The 14,558-nt window shown below is 52.5% G+C and overlaps 1 protein-coding gene across 4 annotated transcripts in view; it reads right to left on the bottom strand.

Annotated features, from left to right (window-relative positions):
* The window catches only part of DIDO1 (death inducer-obliterator 1), a 51,515-nt gene that overhangs the window by 13,126 nt on the left and 23,831 nt on the right, over positions 1 to 14,558 (bottom strand). For all 4 annotated transcript variants that reach the window (XM_081832448.1, XM_081832447.1, XM_081832450.1 and 1 more), the window contains 9 exons: positions 14,247 to 14,459; positions 13,109 to 13,319; positions 3,984 to 4,446; positions 3,709 to 3,868; positions 2,625 to 2,741; positions 2,395 to 2,499; positions 2,024 to 2,159; positions 1,083 to 1,605; positions 516 to 669 (listed from right to left, as the gene is read on the bottom strand). In XM_081832448.1, coding sequence (XP_081688574.1) covers positions 516 to 669; positions 1,083 to 1,605; positions 2,024 to 2,159; positions 2,395 to 2,499; positions 2,625 to 2,741; positions 3,709 to 3,868; positions 3,984 to 4,446; positions 13,109 to 13,319; positions 14,247 to 14,459 — 2,082 coding nt within the window. The remainder of the gene's footprint in view (positions 1 to 515; positions 670 to 1,082; positions 1,606 to 2,023; positions 2,160 to 2,394; positions 2,500 to 2,624; positions 2,742 to 3,708; positions 3,869 to 3,983; positions 4,447 to 13,108; positions 13,320 to 14,246; positions 14,460 to 14,558) is intronic.

Here is a 14,558-nt window from a genome sequence, read left to right as displayed (position 1 = left end):
CACAGCATGATGGCCTTCTGCCAAACGGGAATATGTTTTGCAGAACATTTCTAGGTTATCTGTTGTGAATGTGTACGCAAAGCAAGGACTCGGACACGATCCGGAAGCGACTTACTTCTGCTCGCTAAGGTTGTGCGTACTAGTGCTGTTCACGCTGATTTTGGGACAGTGAAGAGCTGTGGTGTGTCCACACCAAGACAGTCACACGTGCCTTGCCCCGCCTTCAGCCAGCAATGCACACACACTGGCTCAATGCCCTCGCTGAACAGAGGGAGGAGGAAAACGACCCAAGCTTTTTCATAAATGTTGGGACACTTCTCATTTGAATTTCTACCAGTGTCCAAACCGCTTAACCTGCTGACTCACGATAGCAGGTTCTACGGTGCCTTCAGAGTGCGCATGCATCCGGACCCTCTGCTGGAAGGCTGCCACACACCTGACCCCGACACTGGGTAGAACAGCTAGCTAAGGAAGACGCACGTGCACACACACACGCTCTCACTCTCAGCTCTAACCTCACTGAGATAGTCACAGCACCCCGACACGGGATACGCCTTAGTGACAAATTTCGCTACACTCTGCATGTTAATAAATCCTTTCCAAATGGTGCTGAGTCGAGACAAAAAGTGGGTTGTATCTCCTTCTGGAGGGGACCTTGACTCGGAGAGGCTGTAAAACAAAACCAGAGAAAACAGATCAATCTTTCTCTCTGCTCAATTTCCAAAGTATAGAGATTTTATGGAATTATAAAGGCAAGACTAAATTCCTGCAAGTTTTGGTAGCTTTTTCAAATTAGCTACTTTAACCATAATGCCGTGGACATTCTGGTCAAGAAAAAATAAACTGAACATGCAACAAACCTGAATGACCGTAAGACCACATTTCAGTTTTCAAGATGTGTGTTTAAAATAAGGACCAGGCATGCTAAAACCAGGCCTTCTCATGCCCCTGCAAACTATCAGAGTGCAGCTGTACTCCGGGTGGCTTGGAGCTGAACGACAGGACCCCCCCACCGCCCGTTCCTTCGGCTGATCCATGGGAAATGGAACCCGTGGCCTGTTCGTGTGGCACATGCAGCGCACCTGACGCGCGGCGGCGCCACCGGCAGGAGGTATCTGGGCTCAGGGGACGAGGACGGCTTAGCTAGTATGGACTTGGGCACCGTCACCGAGGTCACAGTGGGCTTCAGGACGTCTTGTCGGGGTTCCGCTGGGTGGGCACCATCTGGGCGGGCTGCTGCAGGGGCCGTGACTGTACACGACCCGCTAGATGCAGTCCTGGGGTCTCGGCCGGACACCGTGACCGTGGTGAGCACCGGGCCCCCACATGTCGCTGGGCAGGAGGGGCCTTCCAGGGCGGAGGATTCTGGGTGGCTGTCTCCTGGCGGCACGGGGAAATACTTTCTCTCCGGGTGCGTGTGAGAAGCACTTTCTAGGTCTGGCTCAGAGGCATTTTCGGGCAGAGTTTCTGGTATCGCTTCATCAGCTGAGCTAAGAACTGGCTCAGAGAGAGAGGTCTCATACTTGGATTTTGACTCTTCCTTCTTAGAAGCTGACAACTTTTGTTTTTTTGGAGCTGGCTCATCTTCTGATGAGGGAACCTGACCTGAAGAACATGAGGAAGGCCTTCCTGAGAAATCCCACACATTCAAGAGCACAGCTTGCCCCCAAGTAGATAATTTCTTATAAGAATAAAAAAATGCAACATTTTAAGATTTTATTTACTTGAGAAAGTGAGCGAGCGAAGGAGAGAGAGCAGAAGCAGAGGGAGAGGCAGAGGGAGAAGCAGGCTTCCCGCGGAGCAGGGAGCCCGATGCGGGGCTCGACCCCAGGACCCCGGGACCACGACCTGAGCCGAAGGCAGACACTGAACCGACCGAACCACCCAGGCGCCCCAGAAGCAACATTATAGAGACTAACGCCATACACTTCAGAAAGGACGATCACGATTAGGAGGATCGGTGACTGAGGCAAAAGGAAACGAAGCCTCAGCTCCGAAGGTTCGTGCCCCAGACTGCGCTCACCTGTGCAGATTTTGCAGTTGAGATCAAACAGATGAGCCCGGTGCTGACCTGTGGTGTCCTTCAGCATGCTGCTGAAGACGTCCAGGAGGGGTGCGGTGCTCTTCTCCGGCATGGCCCGCACCAACTCCTGCTGCTCCTGCAGGGCGAAGAGGGGACAGCTGAGCAGGTCACGCGTCCCTCCGTCTCCAGGGCAACAGCGCAGAAGCTGCCCGGGCTAGGAACAGCCACTGGCACAAAGACGAGGAGGAGGGCCGCTGCATACAGCACTTGTCACAAGCTCAGGGTCTTGCCCGATAACTCAGAGACCTAAGTACCCTGGGAAGATTACTTTCATTCCATTCTCGTTCGTTCCCCAAGTCCCCAAGGCTTACGTCGGAGTCGGACACGGGTGGAGAGTCCTCCATGTCGGGCACAGGGTCCTGTTTAGTGGCGGTCTTCTTGTTCTCACTGTGCAGCTTATTTCTGGACTCCATCACCTGAGACGAAAAGGGCACAGAGCATGAAACCTTGTTCAGGGTGCCTTGCTCGTGCCTCGCCCTTCAGCTGACGCCCTGGAGACCCAGAAGGCCCAGCACCGAGCGCCACCCCCCATGGCACTCACGGGCTTGGTTGGCCGCTCCCTCCACGTGGACAGCTCTTTAGATACCAGCTCTTCCGGCTTCATTCTCACAAGTTTTGCCAAAGAGATTTCCTCACGCAGAACACGATGGAAGAGCCCCTATAAACACACATCTTTAGTTCGCTTGCTCAGAAACACTTGGGTGTCTGCCTCTAAGACACCAGAGAGAATACAAGAAAACCACAGCAGCGGGAGAAGCCTCCACCAGAAGCCCAGCGGCAGCGGACGGAAGCCTGACGCACAGGACCGAGCCCAGCAGGGGCCAGACACCACCAGCACGAGTCGGCTAGCTGCCCTCGTGCACCACGCTGCACCGACTCTGCCAAAAAGACCTCAGAGAGAACAGAATCAACTCAAAAAGGTACAGAGTTAGGAATAAAGGTAGCAAGAAATAGCTTCTTCCACGAGGTTACCATGATGAGACAGGAAGTGAGACTCTGCTTCGCAGCACATGGAAGAGTTCGTGAGGCCGTCGGACAGGAGGCCCGAAGACGGCGAGCCCCGGAGGGCGAGAGGCAGGGGACCCACACCGGGCAAGTGGCTAATGCTTTCCCAGGAACTCTCCTTTCAACCCCACTGGACGCGCACTGCCCACCCACGGCTGCTGGGAGGACTCAGGCCCTCCCACCATGCGAGCACACAGCACCTGCCCAAGTGGGGAGCACCGCAGGGCATGTTCAAGACCACTCATCGTTGCTCTAAGGAAGCCCCGATCGGGGGGCTCGCTCAACTGAGGGGACGGTAAGAAGGCCGAAAAGGCTGTCTGAAGCCCAAATACAGAGATACTCATACGCTTAAGAATCTGGATGTTACTTTGGAGCCAAGGAAATGTTACGAACGTAACTTCACAGCCACGTTTAGGAGAGAAGCAGCTGGTGAGACCAGGCCGGGCCTGAGAGTGTGTGTGCGAACCCGCACCCTGAGCCCAGGGAAGGTGTGATGGCGGCCCTCTGGCTTGCACTGCAAGGACGAGAACTTCCAGATGCCGTGTCCAGATGAACGCTGTGAGGTGTGCCTGGGAGACCCCGAGAGCCGGCAAGCCCCACTCTGGGCCGCCTGCACACACCTGGTTTTTGGGGTCCTTGAGGTTGAACATGATGCTGCGGTATTTGCTCTTGTAGCGGTTATCTGTGACTTGGAACAGGTTAAACATCTCCTTCTCAATGTGGAGGGCGATTTTTCCTACTTCACTTTCTGTCATGATTAAGTCATCACTGTCGTTGACTCTAGAAGGAACAAGAACAGGCCACATGAACCACTGCTCCCGCATGGGCCTTAAAGCGTGACAGTCACAAAATGATCACACTCAACCACTTTAAGAAATCAAGGAGAACAGCCCACCTTTTCCACAAAATCTCCTTCAAGGAGCGTCTGATATTTTGCCGAATTTGCGAATTTGGCTGCGACAGGGCAGGGTTCGAGGTCCCCAGGCGTCCTGGGGCTGGAGAAGCCAAGGGCACAGAGGCAGCCGCTGGCTTCCGGATGGCCCCCGCCAACGCGGCCGAGCTGGGTAGCTTTTTGGAAGCAGCTGCGGCAGCCCCAGGCGCCAGCGCTGCTTGCTTGGCGGCAGGAGCGCCGGCCGAGGGGGTGGCCGAGAGCCAGGGCCGCTTGGGTCCAGGGCCCTTGAAACCCGAGGGCGACTTCTTGATGGCCACTTTGGCTGCCGCTGCGTTTGCGAAGGGTGGAGACTTCTTTGGAAGGAGATTTCTGGGCAGAGGTTGTCTGCTGCCTGCCGAGGGGCCCGCAGGGGCCATTTTCTTAGGAGCCGTGGTCCTCTCCTCCACCCGCCTGTCCTCCTTCGTGGCTGCAAAAAAGATGCGCACACGCTTAGTGAGGCCACATTACTGTGGGAGAGCAACTTAAAATAATTAACTATTAAGTCCAGGAAAAAAGTGCTACAATGAAGGGTTGCCACCAATATGGATGACCGTGACCACACCTTATTTCAGAAAAATATGCTTTGCTATATATCATTATGTTAAACCTTTTACTTCAAGCAACAAACCCTAGTCATGACAAGCTTAATTTAAATCACGAACACAGCTTAAAAGCCGAAAGGCAAACTGCGCATCAATAAAATGATGTGGAAGAGCACTTTCTTTAAGATTTCAAGCGTCAGTTTTTGTAAACACGAATTGAGGAAATCTCAGGACAAGTCAGACAGACACATTCCCCTTAAATGGACGTTCAGCTGCCCCCTGCCCATTCTTGGGGCTTCGGGAGGACGGACCACAGGGCCTGGGGTAGCATGCAGGTGCTCTTTGCTGTCTGGATCAAAGTCAAGTGGAAATGAGGATGTGGATAAAGAGGGAAAGCAGATGGGGATTTGCAGCACAGGGAAGGTCAGTCACTTGACACTCAGAGAGGCTGTGTGACTGGCGGCCCCAAGGACAGCCCTCTGCTTGGACCCCATTTTGGGTAGAACAATACATTAGTGTTTTTGGTCTAAACAAGGACTGCAATAGAAAGCTACGTAAGTCAAAACCCCTCAACCTGCACAAAAATCTTTGTGATGCCGGTACTTTTTCTCCAGAGAGAGGATGTAAAGGACTAATTATACCCACACTGTATCAGACCATCTCCATCAAGGTCTCGGGCGAGCAAGACAACGGCTGGGGGCCAGTGCTGCGGCCCCTTGGCCCCAGGGCCAGCGAGGCCTCCAGGGGCAGAGCCGGCCAGGGAGCCGTGGCATCTGTGCACACAGCAAGGCCACAGATGGCCACGGCTCCACACCCTGCAGAGGGACAGAGCGAACCGGAACAGCGGGCACAGTAAGCAGGCCAGGACACCCTGTGGGGACGCGTCTAGGGTGGCAGTCAAGTCACCAGAAGGACCCCCGGACGAACTCCGTCCCCTAGTACAGGCTTCTCTCAGACTCTGTACTGGGGAGCCTCCCAAACACCAAAACAAGGAGCTTCAACACATGCTCCGGCGATCTTTCGGGTTTTCCCAGGGATTAAAAATCATACACTCAGTCACCAGTCACTGTTCGAACGAACGAGGGAGAAGGCCTCAAATCTGAGGGAAAAGAGGAGATCCTACCCACAGAAGCCCAACCCAATGAACAGTGTCCCCGAGGCCACCATGGGTCCTTGGCCATCTTGGCAGAGGGCCAGAGCCACTGCTCAAGGTCGTCCTTCCTCGAGCAGCCGGGGAGGCCAGCGCTGCAATGGGAGCTAAAGGCCCTGGCACCTCAACTTTTCCCCACTTTCAGGAGAAACACAACTTCCTCATTTTACGAAGTTTCCAACAACAGCACTCCCACATGGATCCCACCTAGGGACAGTGCTCTGAGTACTTTGCTACCAGGCGTCAATTAGGACTTTAAATCCTGAATCTTCAGCCCACAAAGCCCTCCGACTTCATGCGTCCCGCCCGCCCCTGCCCAAGGTGGCCTGTCCTCCGGAACCTGGGCCTTGCCGGCAGCCTCAGGCCCTCCACCCCCGGAGCAGCTGGCTCCTGCACCACATCCACTCTGCTCCCCATCACCCGTGCCCATGGTCACCAGGGGCCACACCTCTCAACGTCCCGTGTCCCTGGGAGCTGGAGTTTTAAAGAAAGCATGTGACAAAGCAATGAGGACGTCTCAGAGAGTAAACAATAGGCATGCGGCAGGACCGCGGCAAACAGGTTCCCGAGTACCTCGTCATGTTGCGTGTTTAAGCCTTGGGCTACGGTAGCATACCCCAGCATTTAGAAACCACTTTTTACCAGCTCAGATTTGGCTGCAAGGTCCACCTTGCCTGGGGGATGGCTAGTTTGGGGTTAAATCAAACAGATGGCAGTCCCTTTTCTTGAGGAAGCTGGGGCTGGGAGGGATAGGTGGCACAGCAGGGACAAGGGGCCAGGATGGCAAGGCCCACGGCACGCGGACCTCGAGCAGCCACTGAGAAAAGTGAGGCCCAGAACCAGTTCAGTCCCTGCCCTTCTTGAAGACCAACTCTGCTGAGTGTACTTTAAGAGCACACTTAAAAAGCCGGCCTAAGGCACTTCAGAAACCCCAGTGAGGCTGGTCATGTACAAGACACCTGTGTCCATGACACCAGACATTTAAGTGGCTGCAGATGAAAAATTTAACCTTAAAAGCACTTACTGCAAAGTGTCCTGATCAGAATCGAAGATCAATACTGCCACTGGTCTAACCAGTATTTCCCCATTCAGCAAAAAGCCAAGTCAAGATTATTTTTAGGACATTCCCAAAATACGTGACTGAAGTGACGTTTTATCCACGAATGGTTTAATGGTAAATAAACACAATCTATTTAAAAAGTACAGGATGGCTTTCCTTGACCATCACGTTGCTATCTTATAGAACTAATTGCTACTAGTTATACTCAACTTCTGTTATCCCTTACCTGCACTTTGGGAAGTACGTAAATAGGCACAATTAGGCAAATAAGCAAATTATTAGTACAATGCTCTGAGACTGATGGACTCCACCAGCAAGTTGGGACATGACCCTCTTCTACTTTGAAATGTTTCAAATGTGCCAAAGGCCCAATGCGGCAAGTGCTGCAGACACAAGCTGCATTTGGTCCCATCGCAAACCAGAGTTGTGTTAGCTGCTGCCAGTGACCGGTTGGTGGAGCACTGCAATGTCCGCACAGTGAAACGCTAGTATTTCTGAGAAGAGTTGACATTGAGTTTGCAAATTCCTCCTCTGAATTGACTGAACGTATCACACCGTGTATAAATTCACACAAGGACAAGGAATAATCGTGTAACCAGTCTAGAAAAGCACACAAAGGTGTCTTCAGGAGATGGTTGATGCCCCCAGGCACCGCGGGACCCCTCTGGTCAGCAGAGGGGAGGTGCCCGAATGCCCCCAGAACCTGCCCACGGTGCTGAGACAGCCTGCCGGGAGCTGAGCCTAAGCCAGTCCGGCTGCAAAGCCTCCTTCAGCTCCCACACTCTGGGGCCTGCTTGTGGGGAAGGCCAGTGACGCCTGAGCACCAGGCCAGGCAGGACTTAACTTGCTGGGACCTCAGCAGCTACAGGACGAAAAGCTGCCCCTGTGGGTCAGGCCACTGCCCCAGATGGAGCGGTTTCTGCTGGATCTGGCCACTGTCTGTAACGCAGACGAGCTGTTTTGGGTGAAGCCTAGCCCAGAGCGCAGGTTCATGTGTATGCACTCTAATCGGCCGCTTCCCAAGGAGCACGAGACTGGGGCCTTGTCCCAGGGCCAGGCGGTTGTGGTGCTGTGGCATCGTTGGCCACTGGGTGGCACTGGCGGGCCTCCGCGGAGCCGGGAGCCCAGGTCTCCCCCCGAGGAAGTGGCAGCTGCCCAGGTGAGGTTACAGCTCGCACAGCCCAGCAGCCCCAGACACCCACGTCTAGAGACGGCCCTTTACAGGGACCGGTGAGAAACCCTCAGGGCAGCGGCAAATTGCTCTAAACCTTCTGTGCTCTGGTCCTGCCCAAACTAGTACCAGTTTACCCTAAAAATCCCCAGATGGGTCACACTGGTCTCAGGTGGGCTCACTCAGTGACTGGCTGGAATAGCCAAAAAAAGAACAGTGACTTGGTGTGACAAAGGTTCCGGTATGGGTGTATCCACGGTGCAGGTGAGTCCCCAAAGGTCCCAACTGAGACACCACACGTGTTCCCGCCCCAGTGGCTCCAAAACTCGGCCCGATTCCCACCGCCAGCAACCTCCATGTGCCCCCCACTCCCAGGGATCCTAAATGCAGACACTGCCCCACGGTCTCCACCGCAGGAAAGGCAAGGCCGGGTCTCAGAGAGCACACAGTGGGGCGCCGCGCCGTGCGTTCTGGGGCTGGGGCGGCAGTTCTACACTCAGCTCAGCGGGACACGTGCACAACGAAGTCACCCACTTCCATGCTGACTGGCAAGATTTCTCCTGGTGTGAAAAGTCAAATTAACAGTAGCAAGAGAAAACCATTTTGCTTTTTGTGCCGTTGCTTGAATATTTTAAAGTGAGTTTTCCTGGAAACATAACCAAGTACCAATTTGCTTTTGTATCAGAAAACATGTATAATTCCCAAATTAACACTCAAAAAACAAAAGCTACATTCCTGATGCTCTTCGGACTAGACCTCAATCTTAAGGGCATCTTTATGAAGATCCCCAGGCAAATTGTCATGGCTTGGACTCCACAAAGCTTTTCTAGGCTTTTTTCTTCCTCATGTCCAATATTTGAGTGACTTACACCTTAATGGAGACACACAGAACTCTCCACTTGTAAAAAAGGGGGGAAAAAACCCCAAAACAAAAAACAAGTATATACCTGGGGAAGCAAGTCACCCTTCCTCATTGTAGTAGTTTCACACATTGTATTTTGAAAATGAACCCAAAGCCTGATTCAGGCTGGATGGGTAATCTATAAAAGAACCGGTCAGATTGTCCTTCCACCACATGAACCACTCAGACAAAATGGAATTGAGGCCATGTGGGGAGACAGGTGCCTCCTCTCGACTACATGACTGGGATCTGGGGAGCGGCCCACTGTGCGTGCAGGACCGGATGCCAGGCCCGAGACTCACTTGGGAGTGGAGCGGCTGCTTTCCTGCAATCTCTCAAACTGATTAACAGGCATGACCATAGTTTTAATAAGGTGAGATTTTTAACCAGTATCATTTGTACCCAAATTGTCTACTAGTTCACCCAACCCACCTAGGGGGCTAGGGACATGTTAGGAGAGCCCACTGACCCTTCCGTCCATCCCTTGTCCCAAAGGGTCCCATTGCGCAGAAAACCCCAAGGCTGCTGGCCCTGTGCAGACCAGAGTTGGGGCTCTGCAGCAGTTACCTTTGCGTGCTTCTGGCTGAACTTCTCCAGGTTCTTGGCACTAGAAGAGGGCCCAGCCTTCATTTCAGCAAAACTTCTTTGGTTTGCGGAAGCAAATATAGCTATGTGCACGGGGACGCATCGTCACACTTCAAATCAAGAATGCTACAACTTAATGCAAATGCCCTTGAAACTCATGTGCCGTATGGGAAGGGTTACGGTGGCATCGTCAGAGAGAACCGTGGACTCTAGAACAGATAACACCAAAGGGACTGCCCCATAGCATCTGTCTTTAGACATCAGAGTAGACCCACAGCTCCCCAAGTTCACTGGAGGGCAGGTGGAGGGAGGCCAATCCTGCTGGAAACTTCCAGCGGCTGCAGCACGACTAAGGGGGAGCACTGGGCACTACTGGCAGTTTCATCTCCAACGTTCAAGTCTGTGTACACGTGAAACCTCCCTGACCTAATTTTCTGAAGTTAACCAGGGTTTTTTTAAGCTTGTGAAAAGTAAAAGTCTGAAATACCAAGAGTATCACTGAGCGCCAAGGAAATTCCAGTCGTATGGAGAGCATCAAGAGTTGTCAAGCTACATCATCCTTCATCAGTACATGTTTTGGATTTCCCTCTAACTGGGGGAGAGAACCTTGGTTCAGATGTACCAGGTCTGATTTGTCCCCAACCATATTTTATTGCCAATGACAACTCTGAAATAGATTAAAAATGGCTCACGTAACTGATAAAATCCGTAACTGTGCACACCCAAGGATTTACATTTCTACAAAACATTCCTGGGTCCTAGTATCCCCCACATATTTATTATAGGAAACTGGTTTCCACTTAGGACTTCGGAAGTGTGTCTCTGGAGCCCACGCCTCTAGTTATCCTCGTGACAATCCGTGTTCTCCTTGTTCCATTTCACAAGCAGGTGAACCATCTGTGTGGCTTGCCCGTGAACTTATAGGAGAAATACTTCTATCTGCATCACATTGCTTTACCAAATCATCTGAATCTGGGTGTATAGGTGGTTTGGGTTTTGCATTCTAATTCTCAAAGCTAGATGAAACTAGAGATCTCATTTTCCAATCAAAATCTGTTCAGAATCCCAGTGTTTTAAGTCCCCCAAGCCATTTAAGGGGTCCCAGATACCAGGGATTGTGCCTACGAATATCAGAATTCCACTTCCAAACACTAATAAAACAGGGACATTTTAGAAAAAAAAAAGTTTTCAGCCCTCTTCATGCCTTGACAACAGCGGGAGGTTGACCCAACATTGAAAAAGAACAGAAAAAAATGTTATCAAAACAAAGAAACATGATGATTTAGGGAAGTAAATAAAGCAGCAGTGGCTTCTATACGTGAAAAGCAGCCATACAGGAATTGGGGAGAAGAACCGCACTATGTGAATCACAACACCTGGAGGACACAAAGCATCTGCTGATCCTTTCGTGGGGAGAAGCAGATAGAGCCTCCAAGTCCCTGTTTAATGGGAGGTCCCCTCACACCCTTTCACGGACAGCCGTCCCTACCCATGACCCAAGGTCAGCAGCAGTGGCCTGGGGAGGAGAGGGAAGCCCAGGGCACCTCCCAAGCCGTGTATCACTCCCTCAACAGTGGGTTCTATAGGCGGAATAGGGGATGTACCCACAGATGTGACATGTACCCAGGTCAATGTGGGAACACTTCTAACCACGGTCCCAATACCAGCTGTACCCCAAATCTAGCCACCCCAACCCAGAAAAACATGCTCTGCAGCCAGCCAGAAAGGCAGATGGGGGTCCTTGTGGGGTCGGAGGGTTCTGCTGTGTGTGCACGCTACCTGATACCCCAACTGTGAGGTGATGGTTTGGGGGCGAGGCTGCTACTCACCGAGGCTGAAGTCGGGTATTTTACCAGTGACTGGAAGATGACATTTCTGAGATAACAAAAAAGGATCAAAAGCAACTAGCTCAGAAGTATGTCCCTCATGCATGCTATACATTTTGGGTATCCATCAGCTTTAATTTTGAGATGTAAATGTGCTGAGAAGGGCCGTCAGTCATCTGTCCCAGCTTTCTGTCAACTGAAGTAGGTCGAGTGTCAGTGAGGAGCTGACTGATGTGCAGAAAAGAGCAGGCAGGGGTGAAGAGGAGCTGAGAAGCAGGCCTTCTCCTGGGCCTCCCTCGCCCTCAAAGATGGAGTGAGGGGAAAGAACCCAGGGACAGGAGCCATCCAGGTTTCCTACCCTCCCCCATGAACACTGGGAGCCTTGAGGCAGCTTTCCAAGTCTGCTGGTAGAGACGGAGCTGTACTGAAGCCAGCCACCCAGGGCTTCTGTGGTCCACCGCACTGTTTCATTCTGTTATGTGCCTATGACCAACTCAGAGCACTGGAGCACAGTATTCCAAAGCGACAGCTCCGCCCCCCCCTCCCCCCCCGGTGCTCACTGGTCCGCGATGCTTACTTTCAGATATGTGCATGACTCGTAAAAGTGCTTTGTTGAAGATCTGAGATGTGCTGCTAGCATAGAAGTAGCTCAAACCACCTAAGGCGTAGCAGGGACTCATTTTAATACAGCAATCAGCTAATCCCATAATGGAAGAGAGCTCTCTCCTAACTTCCCCCACCCCACCCACCTCCCGCAGGTTTGGGGTCCTCCTCGCACTTTCCCAACCCCGTCAGCTCTAGTACGGACCTGCGGGAACGCCTGGCCACAGGAGGGAGCAGCACACACCTACGGTCTTGGAATTTAAAGCTACGTGGCTTTTGGTACTTTTGTAAAAGGCACAAAACAACATAAAAGACAACATGAACTAAAACTGAGTGAAAATAATCTTAATAATAGTAAGATGTGTTCTATGGATCAATTTTAAATTTCCAAATTTAATTTTGGAGTGCTTGGCTGAGAAGCCAGGATGGAGAGAAAAGACCCAGCTGCATGATCTAGAGCAGTGCCCCACACAGCTGTGGGAACTGTCTGGGAGCGAGGGGGTCTGACCCGACAGTGCAAGCCTCCAGGAGAGAGTCAGGTCCCAGTTACTGCAGGCACTCTCCCTTCAGGGAGGGCACTGCCCCAAGGGCCAGCACATCACACTCACTTACCTTGGAGCATATGGAGCAGCGGTAAACAGCCTTCAAAGCTTGAGAGTGTGTGTGTGTGTGTGGGTGTGTGTGTGGGTGTGTAGTATTTGAATTGCACACGAAAAAAATTCCTGTTGGATCAAAAATAATGTAACTCCTGAAAAATCACACAAGTTGAGTATCAGGTGCGATACTATCTGCAGAAGTGGATTCCCATAAGAGGAAAGTGAGGACTCCCTGTGCGGACAGCAGACGAGGTGGAGAGACTCCTAAGCCAGTGGGGCCAAGACAAGGCTGCAAGGGCCGTGCGGCCAGAGTCTGGATGCCAGGAGCACGTCTACCCAGCGTGACCTCACTGAAGACCACACAGATACTTACCAGAGCACAACAATGAAAATTAAGGAGATTAAAGAGATCGGTTGCCAGGTGAGACATTTAGCAATGAGGTTTGTACAGCTTTTTGAGGTTTGTACTGACAGGAAGGGCCAACAGACTGAGGTGGTGCATGGGGCTCGAGGCATGTGGGGCTCAGGCATCTGCTTCTGTCTTTGCAGGTGCAGCATTAAATATGGCTAGAGCTCCTGGTCCTGAACAGGCCCGAGTGACGGCTGTCCAGAAAGACCAGGAAGGGTCCAGACGCTACCCCTAAGTGATACATACATTTATACAACAGTGGCGGCCAGAGAGCAGCAGTCTGTTCTGGCTTTACTGCATTGTAATTGTGGTCGCTTGCCCAGGACGGCGTGCCTTCACTGGTCGCTTCCTTCATGAGGACCTCACTCCTCGACGGGGCCACCATTGCCTTCTTCACGGTGTTCTCTTTCTTGTCTGGAGCCGGTCTCTTGTGCATAGCAGAGATTCTAATGCCTGCCTGGATAACCAGCAAAACCCCAATCATTAAGGAGGCCAGAGAGAAGCCTTCGCTCCTCACGCTTCGCAATGAAGGTCACGATACGCTCTATGGTTGGGGTCATTTGAAGCCCCTCACCACCCCGACCTTGGGCTCAGCATCTGCTCAGCAGCAGGGCTGGGCTACACTCACACATCCAAGAGATGTGGAGGGAGGGACACAAACAAGGACCTGGGCGCCAGGCAAACCCTGTGGCCACTGGGAGACTGGAGGAACACGGTGTCCCGCCGCCCCTGCCAGGTGCTCGGCATGGTCGCCACGGTACTTTGCACAGCAACCGCTGCTCTGGGAGTCCTGGGACTCAGACCACCAGCCGTAAAAGTTACGCCATCTAAAGGCCAAGCAAGCGCTGAAAAACCCGGAGAGGACTTCCCGAGCAGCACCGCTTAATGCCTTGCTCGTCACAGATGTAATGGGGGCTGCAACGCAGTCACACCAGCCTGAGCTCAACCTCTGGGCGAGGGCCTCGAGGGTCAAACAAGCGACTCTTCCCAGGTCACACTTAGCACAGGAGAGAGACAGTTCTGCGAGCGAGGGCTCGAAGCGAGGCACACAGTCTGGCCGCCCAAGACCCACCTCCCCACCCTCGGCGGCTTGCGAATCTCTGACAAACACCAGCTCTTCTCCCAGGACCGCAGGTCCCAGATGGAAGGCTCGGCTCCCACGCCTGCCGCACTGCGGTCAGCACGAACGACGCCCTCCACGAGAGCGGGGGCAGCATCAGAGTGCAGGGAAAGCGTGGAAGGCTGGAAGAGTCGGCGGGTACCACTGGCGCTCTGTCTGTGCCTGCTGTCCCCCATGCGCCACAAGCCAATCAACAGCGCCTGCCTGCAACATGCAAACCCGTCTCACTACAACAATTCAAACGGCTGGACTTGATCAACTTACCTGAACGCTACATTTTGGGAGAATGAGCTTTTCTGGCTTCGTCTTGATCTTTTCTTTAAGTTTTGGTTTTTGTTCTTTACCTGAACTTAGAAATTTCATCGTAGCAGCAGCGTGTTTGAGAATACAGTCACTGCTGCAGTAAACCGAGTCAGGCTGCGCCAAGTTAGAGCACCCAGGGCCAATACATTTTGAGGCACCAGGAGCCTCTGCAACCTGCAGAACGAAACACGTGGCTTCAAACAACATACTTACCAACTTGAGCAGTTACAGCACTTTGTACAATTCCTATTTATACTACTGGGCTCGCTATTT

The sequence above is a fragment of the Leptonychotes weddellii genome, chromosome 10 (assembly GCF_054177405.1).
Source record: "Leptonychotes weddellii isolate Sample4059 chromosome 10, ASM5417740v2, whole genome shotgun sequence".
NCBI classification, from domain to species: domain Eukaryota; kingdom Metazoa; phylum Chordata; class Mammalia; order Carnivora; family Phocidae; genus Leptonychotes; species Leptonychotes weddellii.
This window is presented reverse-complemented; position numbering and strand designations above follow the sequence as displayed.